The sequence below is a fragment of the Mercurialis annua genome, linkage group LG8 (assembly GCF_937616625.2).
Source record: "Mercurialis annua linkage group LG8, ddMerAnnu1.2, whole genome shotgun sequence".
NCBI lineage: Eukaryota > Viridiplantae > Streptophyta > Magnoliopsida > Malpighiales > Euphorbiaceae > Mercurialis > Mercurialis annua.
The window spans coordinates 4,797,547-4,817,260 of record NC_065577.1 but is presented as its reverse complement, the minus strand read 5'-3'; the positions used below and the strand labels follow the sequence as shown (position 1 = coordinate 4,817,260).

At 30.4% G+C, this 19,714-nt stretch overlaps 1 protein-coding gene across 1 annotated transcript; it reads right to left on the bottom strand.

The window, feature by feature from the left end:
• Window positions 1-9,506: 9,506 nt before the first annotated feature.
• Window positions 9,507-16,661, bottom strand: LOC130014496 (ent-kaur-16-ene synthase, chloroplastic-like). Its single transcript, XM_050356152.2, has 14 exons — window positions 16,517-16,661; window positions 16,337-16,383; window positions 15,108-15,396; window positions 14,369-14,549; window positions 13,678-13,871; window positions 13,464-13,584; window positions 13,240-13,337; window positions 12,920-13,119; window positions 12,562-12,671; window positions 12,375-12,473; window positions 11,978-12,193; window positions 10,867-11,008; window positions 10,528-10,770; window positions 9,507-10,016 (listed from the first exon to the last, which is right to left on the bottom strand). Exons 1-14 carry the CDS (start codon window positions 16,644-16,646, stop codon window positions 9,714-9,716), a joined length of 2,373 nt encoding a protein of 790 aa, XP_050212109.1. The 5' UTR covers window positions 16,647-16,661; the 3' UTR covers window positions 9,507-9,713.
• Window positions 16,662-19,714: the final 3,053 nt, after the last annotated feature.

Genomic DNA, 19,714 nt, shown 5'->3' with positions numbered 1-19,714 from the left:
TCATGGGTTCGACAGTCCAGATTTATAGTCCACTCTACCACTTATAGCGATACCATATACTTGCAGTAATTTCCCAACACTGCATGTACACCAAATGAATGTTAAAATTATCTTTCTGCATGGTTAATTGGAGGAAGAAATAAACATGAACCAACTTGAAGATTTTGCGAGACATGGTCAGGAATAGAAGTGTGCAAGTTAGATAAATTTTTGTTTGGTTTAAAATAGGCACCTAAGTAATGGCATGAAAAATTTGATAATCTTATCATCTCAACTGATTTTAGAGTGAAAGAAAGTGACAAATGTATCAGTTATAAATATGAGAATGATATACTTTCATATATTTATATATCGATGACTTATTGAAATTTGGTTCAAATATTCATATTCTGAATGCTGTGTGCCAATTTTAATAAGAAAGATTTAAGAGAAGCTAGTGTAATCCTTGGCATAAAGATTACTAGGTTTGATAAGAGATTTTTTTAGATCAATCTCACTATATGGAGAAGATTCTAAAGAAATATAGTTGCTTCAATGTAAACCTGCTTGTACACCATATGATCCAAGTGTATTTTTTTAAAAAAAATCAACTGGTGATAGTGTATGAAAGTCTAATTATGCGAGCACTATTGACAACCTTTGATATGCCACTGATTGTACTAGACTCGACATTGCATATTGTTGAGAATAAACCCAACTCGTAATACTCGGTAAATACGAGATCGAACCCACAAGGAGTGAATTAGGAGCAATTGATGAGAATGAATTTAAGTTATGATTCAATTCGTTTAGCGAAACACAAATAGTGGAAGTTTCAAGTATCCGATTACTAATTTAGAATTAAACTAAACGTGAATTTTCAATTAAACAAATAAAGAGATATTAATTATCAAGAATTTAATTCAATAAAAGGGGAAAGTCAAGGGATTAGTAATCCAACCTAGGTTATGCATTCATGGTTGGTCAAAGTGGAAGCTCCTAAGGATCAAGCGAGGCCTAAAGCGTCATTCCCGCTCTCTCGAGCCTCAAGGAATGCCAAAACCGCTATCTAATCATTCAATCAACACCAAGCTCACTCTCGTGTTACAAGGCAAAACTAAATCATTATCAAACGATTAATCAATCTACTCTAAGGCCACCTAGGTTCAAGCCCACTCTCGTGGTGCTCTAAAATCTAGGTTTTCAATACTATAAGTCGATCTAATCAACCACCTCTCGGTGTATCAATCAAACTATAAACAAGATTAAGGTAGCTAAGCTTAATCAAGCAATAAGTAATAGGAGAGAAACATAAGCATACAACACTAAGAACCAACCAATCAATCAAACCCTAAGTCATCATACTAACCCCCTAACAAGGGATTTAGCCACTCATATTTAAATTAACACAAGTAATTGAGGAACAAGAAAAGTAGAACATTAAAGTAAGAAGAATTACCTTAATTAAATAAGTAGAACAAACAACCATAAAGATAATGAAGATTCACAATAAGTAGCTTGTAATAAAAATGAAGATCTTGTTCTCACAAAGCAAATAAAACTTTCAATCAAGCTCCAACAATGGAGGAATCTCCAAGAAGATGGTAGCTAATCTAAAAGAGGTAAAAACTAGAGAACAATTAAAAATGTCTACCACTTGTCTATACCCTAAAAAAGATAAGGTGCTATTTATATGGATTACAAACGAGGTAAACAAAGGACACCCTTCTAAGGAGTGTTGGGCCTAAAATAGAAATTGAGCCCTTGAGTTTTGTCTTATCTCGAAATTCAAATTCTGAGCTTCTTTCTTAAGGGCTCGATCGAGCCATCCACTTAAGAGTGAGGGCTCGATCGAGCCTTAGCCTTCAAGAATTCTCTGGACACATTTCTTCATAGGGCTCGATCGAGCCTTCCTTCATAAGTGAAGGGCTCGATCGAGCCCTTCCTTTAAATGCCCAATTCTCGCTCGCTTCTTTACTCTTTCAACTCGCTCCTATTCCGATACTTGATTTCTTCCTTCTTTAAGCCCAAAACACTTCACATTGCTTCATTTTACTTGAAACACTAATACACATAATAAGTACACCATAATGGGGAAAAAGCGCTTCAAAGTATACTAAAAGCAAGTGAAAACAACTCCTAAACATAGGTGTAAAATGCACCTATCACATATGTCGTTAGAATATTGTGCAGGTTTACTAGTAGACCTAGTATTGAGCATTGACATGTTATTGAAAGTGGAATGAGATACATTAAAAGAACCATAAAACTTGAATTATAGTATTAGAAGCATCCTGCTATCCTTGAAGGATACACCTATGCAGATTGGAATACATTATCAGATGATTCCGAAGCTATAAATGGCTCTATTTTTAGTATAGCTGGTGGAGCTATTTCGTGGAAATAAAAAAAACAGACGATTATGGCTTAATCTACGAGTGAGTTAGAAATGATAGCACTGACTGCTGCTAGTGAAGAAGTAAGATGGATAAGAAGCATGTTATCTAAGATTCCCTTATAGGAAAGATCGATACCAGATGTGTTGATCCATTGCGGTAGTACCATGTACGTAAGCACAACACTATTAGAGAATTCATCTTAATAGGAGTTGTTAGAGTGGACCATGTACGTACTGATGACAACTTAGCAGATCCTTTAACAAAATAATTAGTTAAAGACAAAGTTCATAAAACTTCGAAAAGAATAAGACTATTGCCAATAGAATGAATCATTCATAGTGGTAACCCAACCTAACTAACTTGAGATCCCAAAAAGTAGGTTCAATAGGTTATAACAAGCTATGAATGATATGAGTATGAACTTGCAAATTTAATCATGATTCCTGAAATGATAAGAGGATTATTTAATTGAATCTCTTAATGAATTCTATTCTTTATATGGAGTGGAGTACTTAACTACATGTGTACATTTTATAGCTTCACCTTTGTGAATGTGGAAGTGGTGCCGCTTCCTATGAAATTTGAGGCAAAGTTTCTAGAGCGTTCACTAAACTGGGATAGACGTGCAGAGCCATAAACGCACAGACTTTTGAATACGATATTTGAAAAGATTGTGTATGATTTGATGTGTGAGACAAAATTCAAAACTACGAGTCTTTTTTGTTAAATCAAAATCTTACATGCTACGCAAAGGTTCAAATTAAAAGATGCATTTGTTTATGCATATTTTTATTGATACATAAATTGCTCGAGAAACTATTTTAAAAATTCATAGTGGGGGATTCTTAAAGTGCATTGTTAAGAAATAAGAGTGTTCAGTGTTTTACTGGATTCTTACATTGCGTTAGTTTATAATATTAGACACTCTCATTTGAATTTTTATGAACGAGCAATGAGTAAAATCTTTCCCGATTTACCACACGTGCGCGCGCCGTCTGTTTGGTCAGTCGATCAGCTAGTATTTGATCTAGTTTGGTTGTTTTGGTTCGAGCACTTATTTATTTCTAAAAGCTTATACGTAGCATTTTTATTTTTGAAACAAAAACATAATCCTTTGATTTGCTCCTACCTTTTATGTATTTGGAAACATTTTAATTACGTTTTATTTTTGAAAACGGTTTTGATTTATTACTATTATATTTTATTACCAGTTTTTCTATTATATTTTTGATATATACTTCGTCTTCTCCATTTGTTTCTATTATAGGAATATACAACCTTTTTCGAACAAAAAAAACCGAGTTCTTGAGCAATAAAATTGAACGAGTGTAACAGACCGTTAAGTACAGTGCAATATTCATCGGAGATTGGATGTTTTATCATGGAGACGACGTGGTACATACGACTGCTTGCATCAGAGAGCCGCAAAACGTCGTAAAGAGAGCGACCTAGTCTGCGACTCAGCTAGAAACATATTTGGTATTTTTGTTTCATTTCATAAACTGTTTCAACAACTATAATCTCAAACCGTTGGTTGTTGCTTAAATATTTATTAGATATGCATAAGAATGCATTAGAGTTGAGAAAGATCAAGTTAGAATAAAAAATATCACCAAATTTTGATGTCCCGTCAACTTCACTACTTGATAACCCCCCTTCAAAGAGTGTTGAGTCAGCAATCACAATTTGGACACTTCCTAAGGGAAGGCGCTAAGTCGTCACCCTTCAAATACAAAATGTTAAATTTAACCTATAATAGGCTTAATTGCTCCAAAAATCACCAACTTTCACGTGTTTTTGGTATTTGACACGAACTTTTAATTTTGGCATATAAATACACAAACTATCAATGTTTTGCATATATAGTACGGGCACCGTTGTTTACCTAATAAGGCACCGTTTTTGACCTAAAACGGCAACGTTTAATAACTAAAACGGCACCGTTTTTCACCTAAAACGGAAACCTAGTCATATATGCAAAAAATTGATAGTTCGTGTATTTATATGCCAAAATTAAAAGTTCGTGTCAAATACCAAAAACATGCAAAAATTGGTGATTTGTTTTATGCATTTAAGCCTAAATAAAAGATAGGCTTAATGCCTTAAAAAAACCCGATCTTTCATCCCCTTTTCAATCCTACCCTAACATTGAAAAATTGTTGATTTTACCCCAGTTTGTATTTTTTTCATTTCAATTGTACCCTGAAGCATAAAATTGACCTTTATTTATTTGACAAAAGTTCAATAATTGTTTTTCTAAAAAAGATCAATTTAATATAAAAAGTTAATTTAATGCAAAAAGGGTCAATTTAGAGAATTTTTGCCAAATAAAAAAAGGTCAATTTTATGCTTTAGGGTACAATTGAAATGAAAAAAAATACAAAATAGGGTAAAATTGACAAATTTACAACGTCAGGGTAGGATTGAAAATGAGATGAAAGGTCAGAATTTTTTAAGACATTAAACCTAAAAAATAATATAAACTTTTAGAATAATGAACTAATAATTATTATTTTTGTAGCACTACATACTTTCTTCATTCAAAAAAAAGAGTGTTGTATCATTACATCTATAGTATGAAGTTGAACCCAAATTATTGGATTTCTCTTATACCCTTGTGAATTCTATTTATTTTAATGAATAACAATTTTATTTTCGTATCCTTAATAGCAAATCTAAAGGATTTTTTTACTGTCTTTTTGTTATGTTCTATTTATAATCTCATCTATCTTTTCTATCAAACACTAATTGACCCGACATGTTTGTTATCTTGTCATTTTCTTTAGGAAAAAGGGTCATTTATGCCCCTATGGTTTATCTCCAGGATCAATTAAGCCCTCAACGTCCGGAAAGGTTCAAATATGCCCCAAACGTCTTAAAATGTTGACAACCAGGACCCTAAATTTGACGCATAAATGAAATGTTAGGGGCTTGGTTGTCCAAATCGGGGGCCTGATTGTTTATTTTCTAAGACGTTAGGGGTATATTTGAACCTTTTTGTACGTTGAGGGCTTATTTGATCCTAAAGCCAAACCTTAAGAGCATAAATGACCTTTTTCCCTTTTTCTTTATATCTTTTTTAGTTCTTCATACCAAATACAAATTACGTTACCCTTAATGAAAAATGAAAAATCATCACATATCATTATATCTATAGTATAGTGATATATCCAAATTGTTGGTTTCCTCTTATATCCTTGTGAATTCTATAAATTTCAATGAATAACAACTTAATTTCCGTGTGCTTAATAGCAGATTTAAAGAGTTTTTTGGTGTCTTTTTATTATGTTCCATTTATAACCTCATCTATCCTTTCTATCAAAATACTAATTATGTTGCCCTTTCTGAAAAATATATATTGAACCGACATATTTGTTATCTTTTCATTCCCTTTATATCTTTTTTAGTTCTTCATACCAAACACAAGTTACGTTACCCTTAATGGAAATAAATAATCATCACATATCAAATTTATCTATATTATAGAGTTGAATCCAAATTATTGGATTCCTCTTATACCCTTGTGAATTCTATGAATTTCAATGAATAACAACTTAATTTCCGTGTGCTTAATAGCAAATTTCAGAGGTCTTTTGGTGTCTTTTTGTTATGTTCCATTTATAACCTCATCTATCCTTTCTATCAAATACTAATTATGTTGCCCTTGCTGAAATTTTTTTGTTGACCCTACATATTTGTTATCTTTTCATCCCCTTTATATTTTTTTAGTTCTTCATACTAAACGCAAAATACGTTACCTTTAATGGAAAATAAATAATCATCACATATCACTATATCTATAGTGTAGAGTTGGATCCAAATTGTAGGATTCCTCTTATACCCTTGTGAATTATATGGATTTCAATGAATAGCAACTTAATTTCTGTGTGCTTAATAGCAAATTTAAGGTGTTTTTTGGTGTCTTTTTATTATGTTCGTTGCCCTTACTGGAAAAAATATATTAACCCCATATATTTGTTATCTTTTCATTTCCTTTATATCTTTTCAAGTTCTTCATACCAAATACAAATTACATTATCCTTAATGGAAAAAAATAAATAATCATCACATATCAATATATCTATAGTATAAAGTTGAATCCAAATTGTTGGATTCCTCTTATACCCTTGTGAATTCTATGAATTTCAATGAATAGCAACTTAATTTCAGTGTGCTTAATAGCAAATTGAAAGGGTTTTTCGGTGTCTTTTTGTTATTTCTATTTATAACCTCATCTATCATTTCTATCAAACACTAATTATGTTGCCCTTACTAGGAAAAATATGCCGACCCCTGTTGGTGAACATACGCAAGCGTACATAGCCAACTTATAATATAGACTGCGAAGTCCAGATATCGTACCCACAGAGAAAACTTTAAAGACAACCAGTTAAGAAACTCGATTCGGATAGTCGAAAAGATAATTTTGTTTGTTTGAGTAAATTAAAAGACAGAATTAAACTAATGTAAATGAAGTAAACTAAAGCTGTAATTAAAATAATTTTAACAATTATGAGAAAAGCAGGGATTATTAATCTTCATTATTCTGTTACTTGATTCGGGTTATAGATAGTATTGTCCTGATATGGTTCAGACTAATCGAAAGCACCTAAAATTCTCTCTCGAGCAACTGCAGGCAAAAGCATAAAACTACCTGACAATAAGTTAATTATTCACTCTCGCACAATGATTAACCTAAGTATTAATTAATTAAATGATTATGAAGTGAATCCTAAGAACACGCACTCGTTAATTCACTCTTGCACAATTAACTTCTACGTTTTTAATTATATTGTTCTATTGCAATTTTACTCTCTCGAGCTAAAACTAAAACATATGGCATAGACTAAGTGATCAATTTAGGCTAAGCATTAAGAAAAATAATTAAAACATATCAAGAACAAAAACCCATAAATCCAATTCGGTTAAACAGACATAATTTCGATTAATAATCCCCAACAAAGAGTTTAGCTAGACATAATGATAAAAAGACTAAAAGCAATAATTGAAGAATTCATACTGAAATTAAACTGAATATTGAATACTGATTAATAATCAATCGTACCTTGTTTGAGAATAATCTAATAGTAATTGACGAAATAATAATGCAAAATAATTCAAGAACGAATAATAGAAAAGCTAAATTCTAAAAATTAGGATTTATGTCTAGGAAACAAAAACTAATCGAACCCCTTACAAGATGCGATCATCAACTATTTATACCCATATGTAATTAGGGTCTAATTCTGATTTGTAGCTCTTTGAAGTGTCTAATATGCCCCCGAGACTTTAATCTTTAAAACAAAACTCGCAGTGGCAAACTTGTAATTTTATTCTGCGCAAAATCATCCCTGCACGTCATGCAACCCAATTGGCACGTTGTGAGAATCAAGTGGCACGACGTGCCCTTCATGGTGCCTTGATCGTGCAAATAATCTGCCTAGCTCCTCTTTTCTTCTTCACTGCTGCACGACGTGCACTATCTTCTTCGCGTCGTGCACCTATTTTTCGTGACGTGCGTCTGATCGTGCCCAGGTCGTGCGTTTAATCTGCCAATTCCTTTGTTCCTTCCTTTATCTGCACAACGTGCAAGTGGAGTGGCACGTCGTGGGACTGCCTTTGCTCTTCCAAAACACTTTCAAACATGCTCTAATATCACTCGATCCAATGCAAATACCCACAATTACTCATTTAAGCCTGAAATACGCCTTTTTACGCACAAATACCTACAACACTCGAATATACAAATAAACACCAAAACGACATAAAATATCACAATACGCACATCAAAATTAATCAAAAAGCCTTCGAGAATAGGAGTAATTCTACTCCTATCAACCCCACATATTTATTATCTTTTCAGTTCCTTTATACCCTTTTTTATTTTTTTATACCACATACAAATTACATTATGAAAAAAGAGTAATCATCACATATTAGCCAAAACTAGCAAAAATAGATTTCTCATAACAAAAAAATAACATTTTACATTATTTTTCTCTTTTTATTCCATCCCAACTTTTACCACCGCCACCTCTGAGTTTATTTGTTAAAGATAATCCCATATTATTTAGAAAAACAAATATAAATGAGTTTATAAGTGTAAATGTTCACCACCTATTAACTAGTTCTAGTTATTAGGTTATGGTTGAACCTAAACACTCTCATAAGCATGTGGGTAGATTGTCACATTATCACCAATTAATAATTAATTACTCCCACCAATATTTCTAATATGGTATCAGAGCGGATCTGGTCCGAGTTCTTAATTTGCCGGTTGTTCGTCTGGATGTCCAGTCTCAGTGGCCAGGTCCGGTGTTGCCGCTTGCCGCTGCGTATTAAATCAAAAATTTCAGTGGGTCCAACTCGGATTCTTAATTTGTCGGTTCCATCTAGATGTTCATTTCCAGCGTCCCGGTCCGGTGTTGTCGCTGCTTGTTAAATCAAAAAATTTCAATTTCAGGGGGAGTCAATTTCAAGTGACAACCGGATGCCCAGTCCTGGTTGCACTTGAGGGGAAGTGTTAAAGATAATCCCACATTGCTTAGAAAAACAAAATAAATGAGTTTATAAGTGTAAAGGTTCAACCACCTATTAACTAGTTCTAATTATTAGGTTATGGTTCAACCTAAACATTTGTTGATTTTTGTGTTAAGTAATATAAGGTTTATTTCTAATTCATGATTCGAATTTGGATAATTAAAAATAAAATATAGAATAATTTATTACAATTAATTATTTAAAATTAACATTAAAAAGTGATAGAAAAGTGTATTTAACGATAGACAATGCTGATTACATTTTGGTTAAAGAAAAGTTTTTCTTTGGGGTCTGAAAAGAACATAAACTGAAAAATTATAGCTGAGAGAAAAAAATATTTTTTTTAATTATTGCTGTTAAATTTATGTCTCTACTTATGCAATTTTAATTTTTACTGGTTCTTAATTACCATATTAAAATATATTTTTTTAAATTTTTTTATTTCTTTAACCGTTATTTTTTCGATTAAAATGGTTCAACCTGAAGCGAAACGAGGGTTTTGTCCTAGTTATAATATAAAATTTGATGCAAATCCAAAGTCATAGTACAAATATATCTATACTATGTTAACTCCCCATCCCCCAAAACTTATCAAGTTTAATCTCCAATATATAAATAGAAAGATCAACCAAATTAATTACATAAAATGAATCACTATCTTCTAGGGTTTATTTTTTCCAAAATAAATATTACTTCATCTATTTATCACCATCGGATAAATAACGATCATTTTCATCCGACAGTAAAATATATTAAAAATAAAATAATATCGAGCTTTTCCGCAATTGAAGATTTCTAAGAAAGAAAAATTGGTTGATTAATAACTGCATTAAAAGCACCCATCATCTTAGTTGGAGAAGAATAGCCATCATCACCCATATAGAAAAGGTGCAAAACATTGCTCATTGTCCAAAAGAAATCTTTGCAAGCTTTAGGAACTATGCTCCCTTCTTTTTGTAACACCATTTTTAGCAACTCTCTTCTATTTATGTCAATTGTTTTGGCTACTTTTTCTTGAACTTCTTCTTCAGTTATGGCACCTTTACCATTGATTACTTCTAAGCTCACAATATTCAGTTTTCCTTGTGCACCATCACTCTGCAAATTTAATCCCATAAATTAGTAATTTTCATATATAAAAAAATAATTTTAAAATATAAAGAGAGTGATTCAAGGAAAATTCTTATTTTGGTTTGTTGAAAACCAAACCGAAAAATTGAACCAACTAAAACAAAACCAATCAATTTAACTAGTTTAATTCATTTCGGTTTGAAGAAAAATACATCATTGTAATTTTAGTTCTGTTCGATTAAAACAAACTTTTAGTTCAATTTGATCATAACCGAATGCAAATTAAACCTTCAGGCTCGAGAACCCGGATCTTACGAAAACTTCTGACCTAGACCGAGTTAATTTATAGCGGATTATCTCAAATAAGTGAACTTCACCACTTAAGCATAGTGAAATTCCTTGTGAGAGCGATCCATAAAAACCCAATCTAGCTAAGAAATTTTCTCGATCTTACTGATTTTATCCGATTTTGAGCAAATTAACAAAAATTAACACAAAATTAAATATTATGTTTTTTCAAGAATTTATAGTTCTTTACCAATGTGGCTACACGATCATTGATGAGTCGACCAAGAATGCTTATGGTCATGTAAAGCTTCTCATACTCTTCACTATTGATAACTTCTTCGGACATTGGCTCCACAAGATAAAGTGTTGTAAGAATAATAGGTCCTAAGGCAAATGAAATGTACCCATTGGGTACAAATTCATCCATTGTTGGCACTATTTTATTTCTTCCCCAATCTGCTTCCTTTAACATAGCCTCGAGCAAGAAGAGCCACTACACATAAATTAAAAAATTAGTTCAAATTTTCATAATTGATTGAGAAATTTAATGTTCTGATTTTAGTGATTGAAATTGAATTAGAATTATTACGAGATCGATCATGTGTTTTTTAACGCATCGTCCTTGTACTATGCGAGCTTTTTCTGCAAGATCATTTGTAGTAGTATAGACTGCATTGAATAGTATCTCAACTTCTTTTGATTTGTAGCCAATTGTTGCATGATCATCCCAACTGTAGCACATTCAATTTCAAAACTTATTAATTTTGGGGGTAGAATTGTATATAAAACACTTGAGGGTTTAATTGTACAAAAATACAAACTTAATAGTCATAGTACAAGAAAGAAAAAAAGTTAAAGGGGTATTTAAAAAAATGGGGGCAACCTAAGGGCTAGTTCCACCCCTGAACAGACAGAAGAACGAAATATATCTCCGATAAAAGATCATGATAAAATTATGAAGGATTTGTAGTTGACGAATGCTATTACTATAAAATTTGAGTTGGGTATTAATAATTATGTCACGATTTTTTTTGAATTTTTGAAAGAAACTACTGTCCAAACTATGAGTGTGCATTCAGTTTGAACAGAACCGGTCCGAATTGAAAATATACTTTTTTTTAACTGAATTGAACCAAAAATATAAGAATGTAATTTTTTTTAAAGTAAACCAGTCTGTTTTATTCAATTTTTTCAATTCAACTTGCATTAATTTAACTAAATTTTTTATGCTTAAATCAAATCGAATAAGAAATAATGATTTTTTTGACCTAAATGCACCAAAAATCATCAACTTTCGCGTATTTTTGGTATATAACATAATTTTTTAATTTTGATATATTTAAAATAAACTTTCATTTTTTTTGTAATTAAGACCACGGTTGCACTTTCTTTAAAAAATGGTGCCGTTTTACATCAAAACGGTGCCGTTTTACATCAAAAACGGTCATGGTCTTAATTGCAAAAAAATTGAAAGTTCATGTTAAATATGCCACAATTAAAAAATTATGTTAAATACTAAAAACACGCGAAAATTGGTGATTTTTGGTGCATTTAAGCTTTTTTTTTTATAATATTCAACCAAACCAAACTAAATCTATTAGTTCAGTTCGGTTTGGATTGATTTTCACACACTCTTTTAAGAAATATTATATTTCAAGTTGAGATTTCAAAGTGGATAACATTGAATGATTGAGAAATACCTTTCGATTAATTCGATCAAGTTTGATAGTTCTTCCATAGAGCCACCATAATCAAAGAAATCATCAACAATAGTTGTCAAAACAGAATTTTGAGCCCAAGAGATGCGACCATCGGAGAATTCAGGTCGGAAAATGCTCGAGGAAATGGAAAAGGCAGCATATTTAATTGTTTGCCTTGCATACTCTAATTTATCAATTCCACATTTCTTGATCCATCTGCATATATTTAAATATAACATGAAACTATATTAATATTTTTTGATATTATTTTTCCCTCTTAGTTCAATCACGTCATGTATCACACTATAAATAAACAATCCATTATATATCCTACATATTGAACTAGATTGCCTAAGAATTTCTCGAAAAATACAGCTAGAATAAAGTAGTTAATTACCCCTCGAGATAGTCGAGTTCTTTTCGATGTAGGGATTGACACTCATTGTAATCTTGGACTGAAAATTTCAAGAGATCTCTATTCTCAACATTGTGGAACCTACAAAGAAGATGAGTATGTTCATTTAATTAATTTTTTTGTTATTATAAACAATAAATCTTGATTTTTGAACATAAATCTTAATTACCTGTAAGCTGTTTTAAGAAGTGAGACACTATCTGTATTGTAATTCTCAATGGTGCTTCTATGTTCAAGTCGTACCAAATTAGCTTGTATGTGATTTAGTGCATAATCCACCTGAAATAATCAGTATCAATTTTAAATTTCAATTAGATTATAATCAATTTTATGATTATAGCCAAATAAATTGCACAAAAACTTCTCCCATATTGTATTTCGACATATTATGTTCGCTTTAAAAAATGCTTTTGAAAATAAAAAACACGCCACGTTTGTAATTTTTGTTAAAAAAGATTATTTCGGTCGTTTTCTTTTTCCTTTTCGGGATTTTTGTTCCGTGTTAGGCTAAGAGTGTATATTTTTACCTCTGAATGCAAACTTTTGTCAGGAATTTGCTCATTAGCCAATTCCTGTTGAAGATAAGTGCTTGTCCAAACACTAATTTTATCAAGAATAGGCTCATCTTCAAATATTGTAGTTTGCGAAGCTTTGAACAATTCAAGTACTGATTTGGTATCTTTTGCATAGTATAAACTCTCTTGTTCTTCAAAAATTGCTAAAGCATCTGCACGAAAATATATATAAAAAAGGGTTGCTAAATATATTTTTAATATAAAACAAATCCAATTATATTTATTTATATATGAATTTCATAAAATATTTAATAATATTTTAAAATATTTACCTGAAGAAACACCATATCCATTTGACCTTAGGATACGAAATGCCATGGCACAACAAGTTGGGTCCAAAAATATTTCTTCACTTCCTTCTATCCAACATCTGCCCGCCAAATTAATGTGTCATTTTCTTTTATTAAAAATAATATATCGACTCGGTTTTTAAAATGCCAATTGAACCCGTCAACTTTAAGACGACGAGCTAGAACTCCGGCCAAAAATTAATTACCTGTAAATGTCGTTTAGTACTGTTTGTTTATCATCGCTAACATATCGATCAATTCCTAGTTTTTCCAAGCTGTCGATTACAGAGAGACGTGCATAGATTTCAAAAGGATAAATTGTAGGCACTGAATCAGAGAAAAGAAAAAATATAATGAGTCAAACTTAAATTTTTATGAAATTAACTAATTATTTAAATAATTAATTGACGAAAATTTTACCTGCATTTTCGAATTTGTTTGCTAGCGAATTTAAATAATTGAAACATTTGTCATCATGACGATGGATTAAAGCAGCAGCCGTTGAAGATGGGGAATTGAAAAGTGATCCATTACTCCTTTGATTTTTCATTATTTCATTCCAGTCCTTTGAACCTTCTGCAACATATGCTAAATTTCTTCCTTTATTTTTCAAACTGCAAAACCACAAGATAATTTTTGTATTTTTATTTAGACCTGATCATTGGGTTGGATATACTGTCCATGGCCTTTTGGACCGGGTTTGAAAATTTATTTTTTATACAAAGCTTGGTCGAACTCATATTTCACAATACATATTTAAACTTTATAATTAATTAACTTTAACAAATTCTCTAAATTTTTTAGCCTGATCACGGATCTAATACATAAATCCGGTTAAACATAGTCTGAACTCACCTAAATCCTACTCATTAAAGGGTAGCGGCGGATACATAAATTTTTAATAGTCAAATTTATATATATGATATTTAAATTATTAAACAAATATAAAAGTTAATTATATAATATACAAAAAATAAAGTTATAAATTTTATAATGATTTCGATGAGTTATTATATTTCGAACATAGAGCATAATTATATTATGAATATTTTATTCACATTCAAAATTTGCAAAAATACAAAGAAAAAGCTAGAAAATGTATATTACTGACCTTTTAGTTTCCAAATCTCGGTTTAGAATCATGGCCTCAACTAGTGTTTGGTTTAAACCAAGGTTCAAACCCATGTCTCTGCCAGATTCAATCATGGTCGGAAATATTAAATCGAACCCAACCGGACAAAGTTGATGTTTATCCGTTGCAGCCCAAATGTTTGATTCAATAAACTCCAAACCTATCACCAATCACATGCTTAGTCATATTAGTACTTTGACTAGTTAAAATTTAAAATAAAGAAGTCAACTTGAGTCCCACTCAATTTATTGGATTTGACCGATTAAATTAATCAATTAGATTAAGTCATTTTGTAATTTTAATTTAATTTCGTGTCAAAATAAAAGTAATCAAATAAATGAAATTGTGAATAGTACTATATAATGTTTTATTTAAATCAACTACGCGAGTGTTCAAAAGTCAAATCAAACCAAATATCGAACATAGTCGATAAAACTAATTCCATTTAATTCTGAAAATTATTAATTTTTGGTTCGGTTTAACTACAAACATAAAAAGAACTTAGCTAAACTTGAATACAAACCAAACCAAATTTAAAAAAACAATCAAATCAGATAATCAACTAAATCGAATGGTTTGATTTGATTTGAGTTTTCGACATCTTTATGATTGTGATCCAGGTTAAATAAAATAAAAATAAAAATTTGATTCATTTTGATTTGGTTCGAACAGAATGTACACACAAGATATCATGAAAATATAAGGTCAAAATGTAAACCTTTATGTACAAGTTGTTGGCCGACATTCCATCTTTGAAGGGCAAGAACACAGGCCAAAGTTGAAGAAAGTGAGTCTTTAATCAACAATGGATGGCTGAGATGAAGACCCCATGAGCCATCAGGCTGTTGATTGTCCATAACCCAATTCAAACATTTTGGGTAAAGTGGCTGGTTTGATGAACCCAAGCTAGGAACCATTGCAACCCATGCAGTGTCATATGAGGACACTGATAGCTCAACTTTTCTTAACATTTCCTTTATTTTTGAACCCATTGCTCCTTCTGTATCCTGCATATGCATATATTTAATAAAAACATTTAGTTCATTAAAAAAAAGGATTACGTTCTTTCATAAAAAAAATTTATTTATATTATATTTAAATATATTTTTTATGGTTGATGATTTAATTATGTCATTTTTAAATATAAGTATTTCACGCATAGGAAAAAAAAAGTGAACATAAATATTCTAGTATCATTATGATAGAAACAACGTTTTACTATAAAGTTAAATTTTTTACTTTTAGTTTATTATATTGATAAAAATAAAAATATTAGATTTCAATGGTATTTAAACTTTGAATATCAAAAATAATAATTTTAAAATTTAAATATCATTGAAATATTAGATAAAAGTTAATTACATAATAATTGATATTATATATATTGTTTCACAACTTATTTTTTAACAGATATTTTCAGTTATTTTTATAAACAGATAGTAACGCCTAATTTTTTTTGTAATTATAGTAACGACTAATATTAAGAAGGCTCAATGCCTTAAAAAAAATCCGACCTTTCATCCCCCTTTTCAATCCTACCCCGACGTTGAAAATTTATCAATTTTACACTATTCTATATTTTTTCATTTCAATTGTACCCCAAAATATAAAATTGACCTTTATTTATTTGGTAAAAGTTTAAAAAAGTTGTTCAAAAATGGTCAATTTAATATAAAAAATTAATCTAATATAAAAATGGTCAATTTATAGATTTTTTTGAACTTTTGCCAAATAAAAAAAAGTCAATTTTATACTTTAGGGTACAATTAAAATGAAAAAAAAATACAAAATAGGATAAATTTGAATGATTTTCAACGTCAGGATAAGATTGAAAAAAGGATAAAAGGTCGGGTTTTTTTTTAAAAAACTATTAAAAAATTAGATTATAAATTTTTGTAGTCGCTAAGATATTTGATATTTATCAAGGATATTTTCCTAATCACTTACAGAAGCAAGAATTTTGGACCTTTGATTTAGCTGTTCAGAAGACATACCTGCACAATACAATCAACAAACATTTTGCAAATTCCATTATTAAGAAGAAGAAAAAACACAGATTTTTCAATATCAAAACCACCATTTTCAACAGTTTTAAAGAACTGCAGAAAAATTTGAAAAACTATTGACCTGTAAGAGTTTTGGCTTCCCATGCTTTTCCTTGTGAGAAAATTTTAAGAGTGTTTGTGCTGTTCAATAACATTTCTTCTTGCTGAGTTGAGACTAATTTAGAAGAATGTTTAATTTGATAATTGATCATGAGTTAGATCCATTCTATATATAGGTGTGGTTTTTCTTAGTCTGCTTTTGTTTTTTTGTTTTTTTTTGTTTTGGCATGGTTAACATTAAAATAATACCCCCTGGGACTAGTTGTCATTAAGAAAAAAATAATGAATGATAAAGATACTATAATTTGATGTAAGAGTTTTAAGTTTTATTTCTTCCTCTTTAATATAATTCAAAGAAAGAAAATTATATTAATGGTGTCTAATTTTTTTAAAATGTATTACTATATAGTTTGACCTCTAAATTTGTACCTTTTTACCCATCTAACCCCTAAATTTAACGTATCATTTATCAAATTTTTGAATTTATTAAATAATCATATTTGACCCCTGAACTTGATAAATAAGTAAATATTGAATTTCTCCGTACACAGTCTTCTAAAGTGTTTCAAATGCCACGTGGACACAGAAGAGTTCAACATCTACTTATTTATCAATTTCAAGGGTGCGATAGGTAAAACATTAAGTTTAGGGTTTAGATGAGTAAAATATTACAAGTTCAAGAACCAAACTATATATTGAGCCTTTTTTAAAATCTATCACTGTAGTTCTAAACTTTTATTACTTTTAAATTAATATTTAAAATGTAGTATAATATCAAATAAGTTCTTTTAATTATTTTTCAGTTGTGATGTGCTAAAGAAAATTGATTCTATATTTGATTACTTTCTCTATCATATTGTTAATAATAATAAGGCCAATTTTACCAATTTTTAGATTTTCTATTTTCATTTGTACCCTAATTTTTTAATTTTTGTTAATTTTTTTATTTAAATGATGAAATCATGCAATTAACTAAGTTTAAAGATGAAATTAATTTTTTTATTCAAAAAAGTACAAATAAGTCATTTATTTTTAAAAACTAACTAAAGATCATAATCAAATTAGTAATAATTTAAATTCTTAATTAATTTAACTAAATTTAAATAAATTTTAGAATTATTGAATTAATATATGCTAGACATGGAGAATGTTTTTAAATTTTTTCCAAATGAAAAAGACGTTAATTTAATATTTAAAGGTACAATTGAAACACAAAAATACAAATAGGGTAAAATTGACAAGTTTTCAACGTCAGGGTAGAATTGAAAAGTGGCTAAAGGTCGGGATTTTTTAAAGGCATTAGGCCTAATAATAATGAGTGTAAATAATATATGTTTCTACGTGACATGAAATAGGAAACTATATCAGTAAATTTAAAATTTATTTTTGACCTTACTAATAATATGGCAATAGAATTCAACTAAAAATGCTCATTTAATATATTTTTAAAAATTAAATAAAAATTCCAACATTAAAGTAATAGAATATAAACTATTTTAAGTTATTGTTTTGTTATCCTTTTTAAAGAGGTTTTTCATTTTTATCTTTGTATTTATTAATATCAAAACAAGTAAAAAAAATGAAATATCATTTTTAGTTGAGACTTGAAGGTTAAAATTGAATCATAATGTGTAGAAAACTAGAAATCACTCTAACGCCAACCAATCCCCAATTCGTCAAAGTTGATGTCTGAAAATTATTAAGAATGTCAATTCAATTTTGAAGGTTGTAATGTTAGGCAAAAAAAATAAAGAAAGAAAGAAAATATTTAAGGGCGTCAAGGTCTTCAAAGTCTTTTTAGACTGTGTGGACCGAGTTTAAATTCCAAACTTGATAGTAGTACTTTTCAACAAATATTTAGAGTATATTTGCTACATTTTTGAGTACTTTATTAGAAAATAATTAATAATAAGTTTAAATCCCATATGCATTTAATTAAGTGGATCTTTGCTTTTAATATGTAAACTACTCTCTCCGTTTTTTAGTTGTCCGTTCTTTAGACTATTTTTTTTAAATTTGTTATATTTGGAATTGTTTCCGATTTTAAGTTAATGATATCGATATTCGGAGAGATTTTTAGATAGACTCTATCTGTCACGTCATCTGTGAACTAGCCTATCATATTATGACACGTCATTAAAATAATACATAAGAACAAATTTAAATTTTCAAAATTTATTTATAATCTCAACAAATAATTTACGTTTTCAAAGTATATAATTAAAATATCTAGATCATTGTTGACAAACCCGAATCGGACTGGCCGGTTCATCCGGAAAAACTGAAAACCGACCAGGTTACCTGTTCGGGCTGCACCAATAATCCCTATATTTAGGGAACTGATTCTATCTTATCGAACCAGTTGGGTAACCGTTAATTTTTAACGGTTAAATTGGTAAACCGGGTCCATATCCGGCCGGTTCGATCAGATAATCAAAATATTGCACTTCTCTTTAATAAAAAAATACTGGATTGCTAAACACCACCCTTTTTTACTTAGCACCGCACAGCCACATTACATTTTTGCCCTTTTCACTTTTTGAATAGAAAACCAACTCATAAACAAAAAACATAAATCCTCTCAACTCATTCAACTCTATTCAAATTCATATTTTACGAAAATGTCGGATTCCGAACGAGATGAAAATCGCCATAATCTTCTAAATGAACCTGCAAAACATAAATAATTACGTTTAACAAATTGTAATAATATGTAATACAAAGTCGTAATAATATGCAATAAAAAATCACTGTAATTATTAAAAAAAAATCATTTTAACGTTTTTTTTTTGAAAAAAAAAATTAATTTCCGGCCGCGACGTTTCGGTCGCGGCTGGAAAAGGGGGACGCCGGCGTCCTCTCCAGAAGAGTGGACGCCGGCGTTCGGCGTCCCCTCCTCTAGAGGGGACGTTGGTTTTTGGCGTCCCCTCTTCTAGAGAGGACGCCGAACGTCCTCTCTAGAAGAGGGGACGCCGAAAATTGGCGTCCCCTCCTCTAGAGGGGACGTTGGTTTTCACGTCCTCTCCTCCGGAGAGGACGCCGAATTCCGGCGTCCCCTCCTCTGGAGAGGCCTCTGGAGAGGACGTGAAACGCAATCGTCCCCCTTCAAAAATTTTAAATAAAATTTTTAAAAAACTATTTTTTACCTCGGAAAAGCCGGAAAAACTTGTTTCCGAACGTCGATATTCGTTTCCCGACGAATTATACTCGTTATCCGTCA

Excerpts from the sequence above, each read along its gene's own strand:
- LOC130014496 (XM_050356152.2), bottom strand. The coding sequence starts at position 16,646 with ATGATCAATTATCAAATTAAACATTCTTCTAAATTAGTCTCAACTCAG. Across the intron at positions 15,397-16,336 it reads GGTCCAAAATTCTTGCTTCT|GATACAGAAGGAGCAATGGG; the intron begins GTAAGTGATTAG and ends ATGCATATGCAG. Across the intron at positions 13,120-13,239 it reads TGGATATGGTGTTTCTTCAG|ATGCTTTAGCAATTTTTGAA; the intron begins GTAAATATTTTA and ends ATTTTCGTGCAG.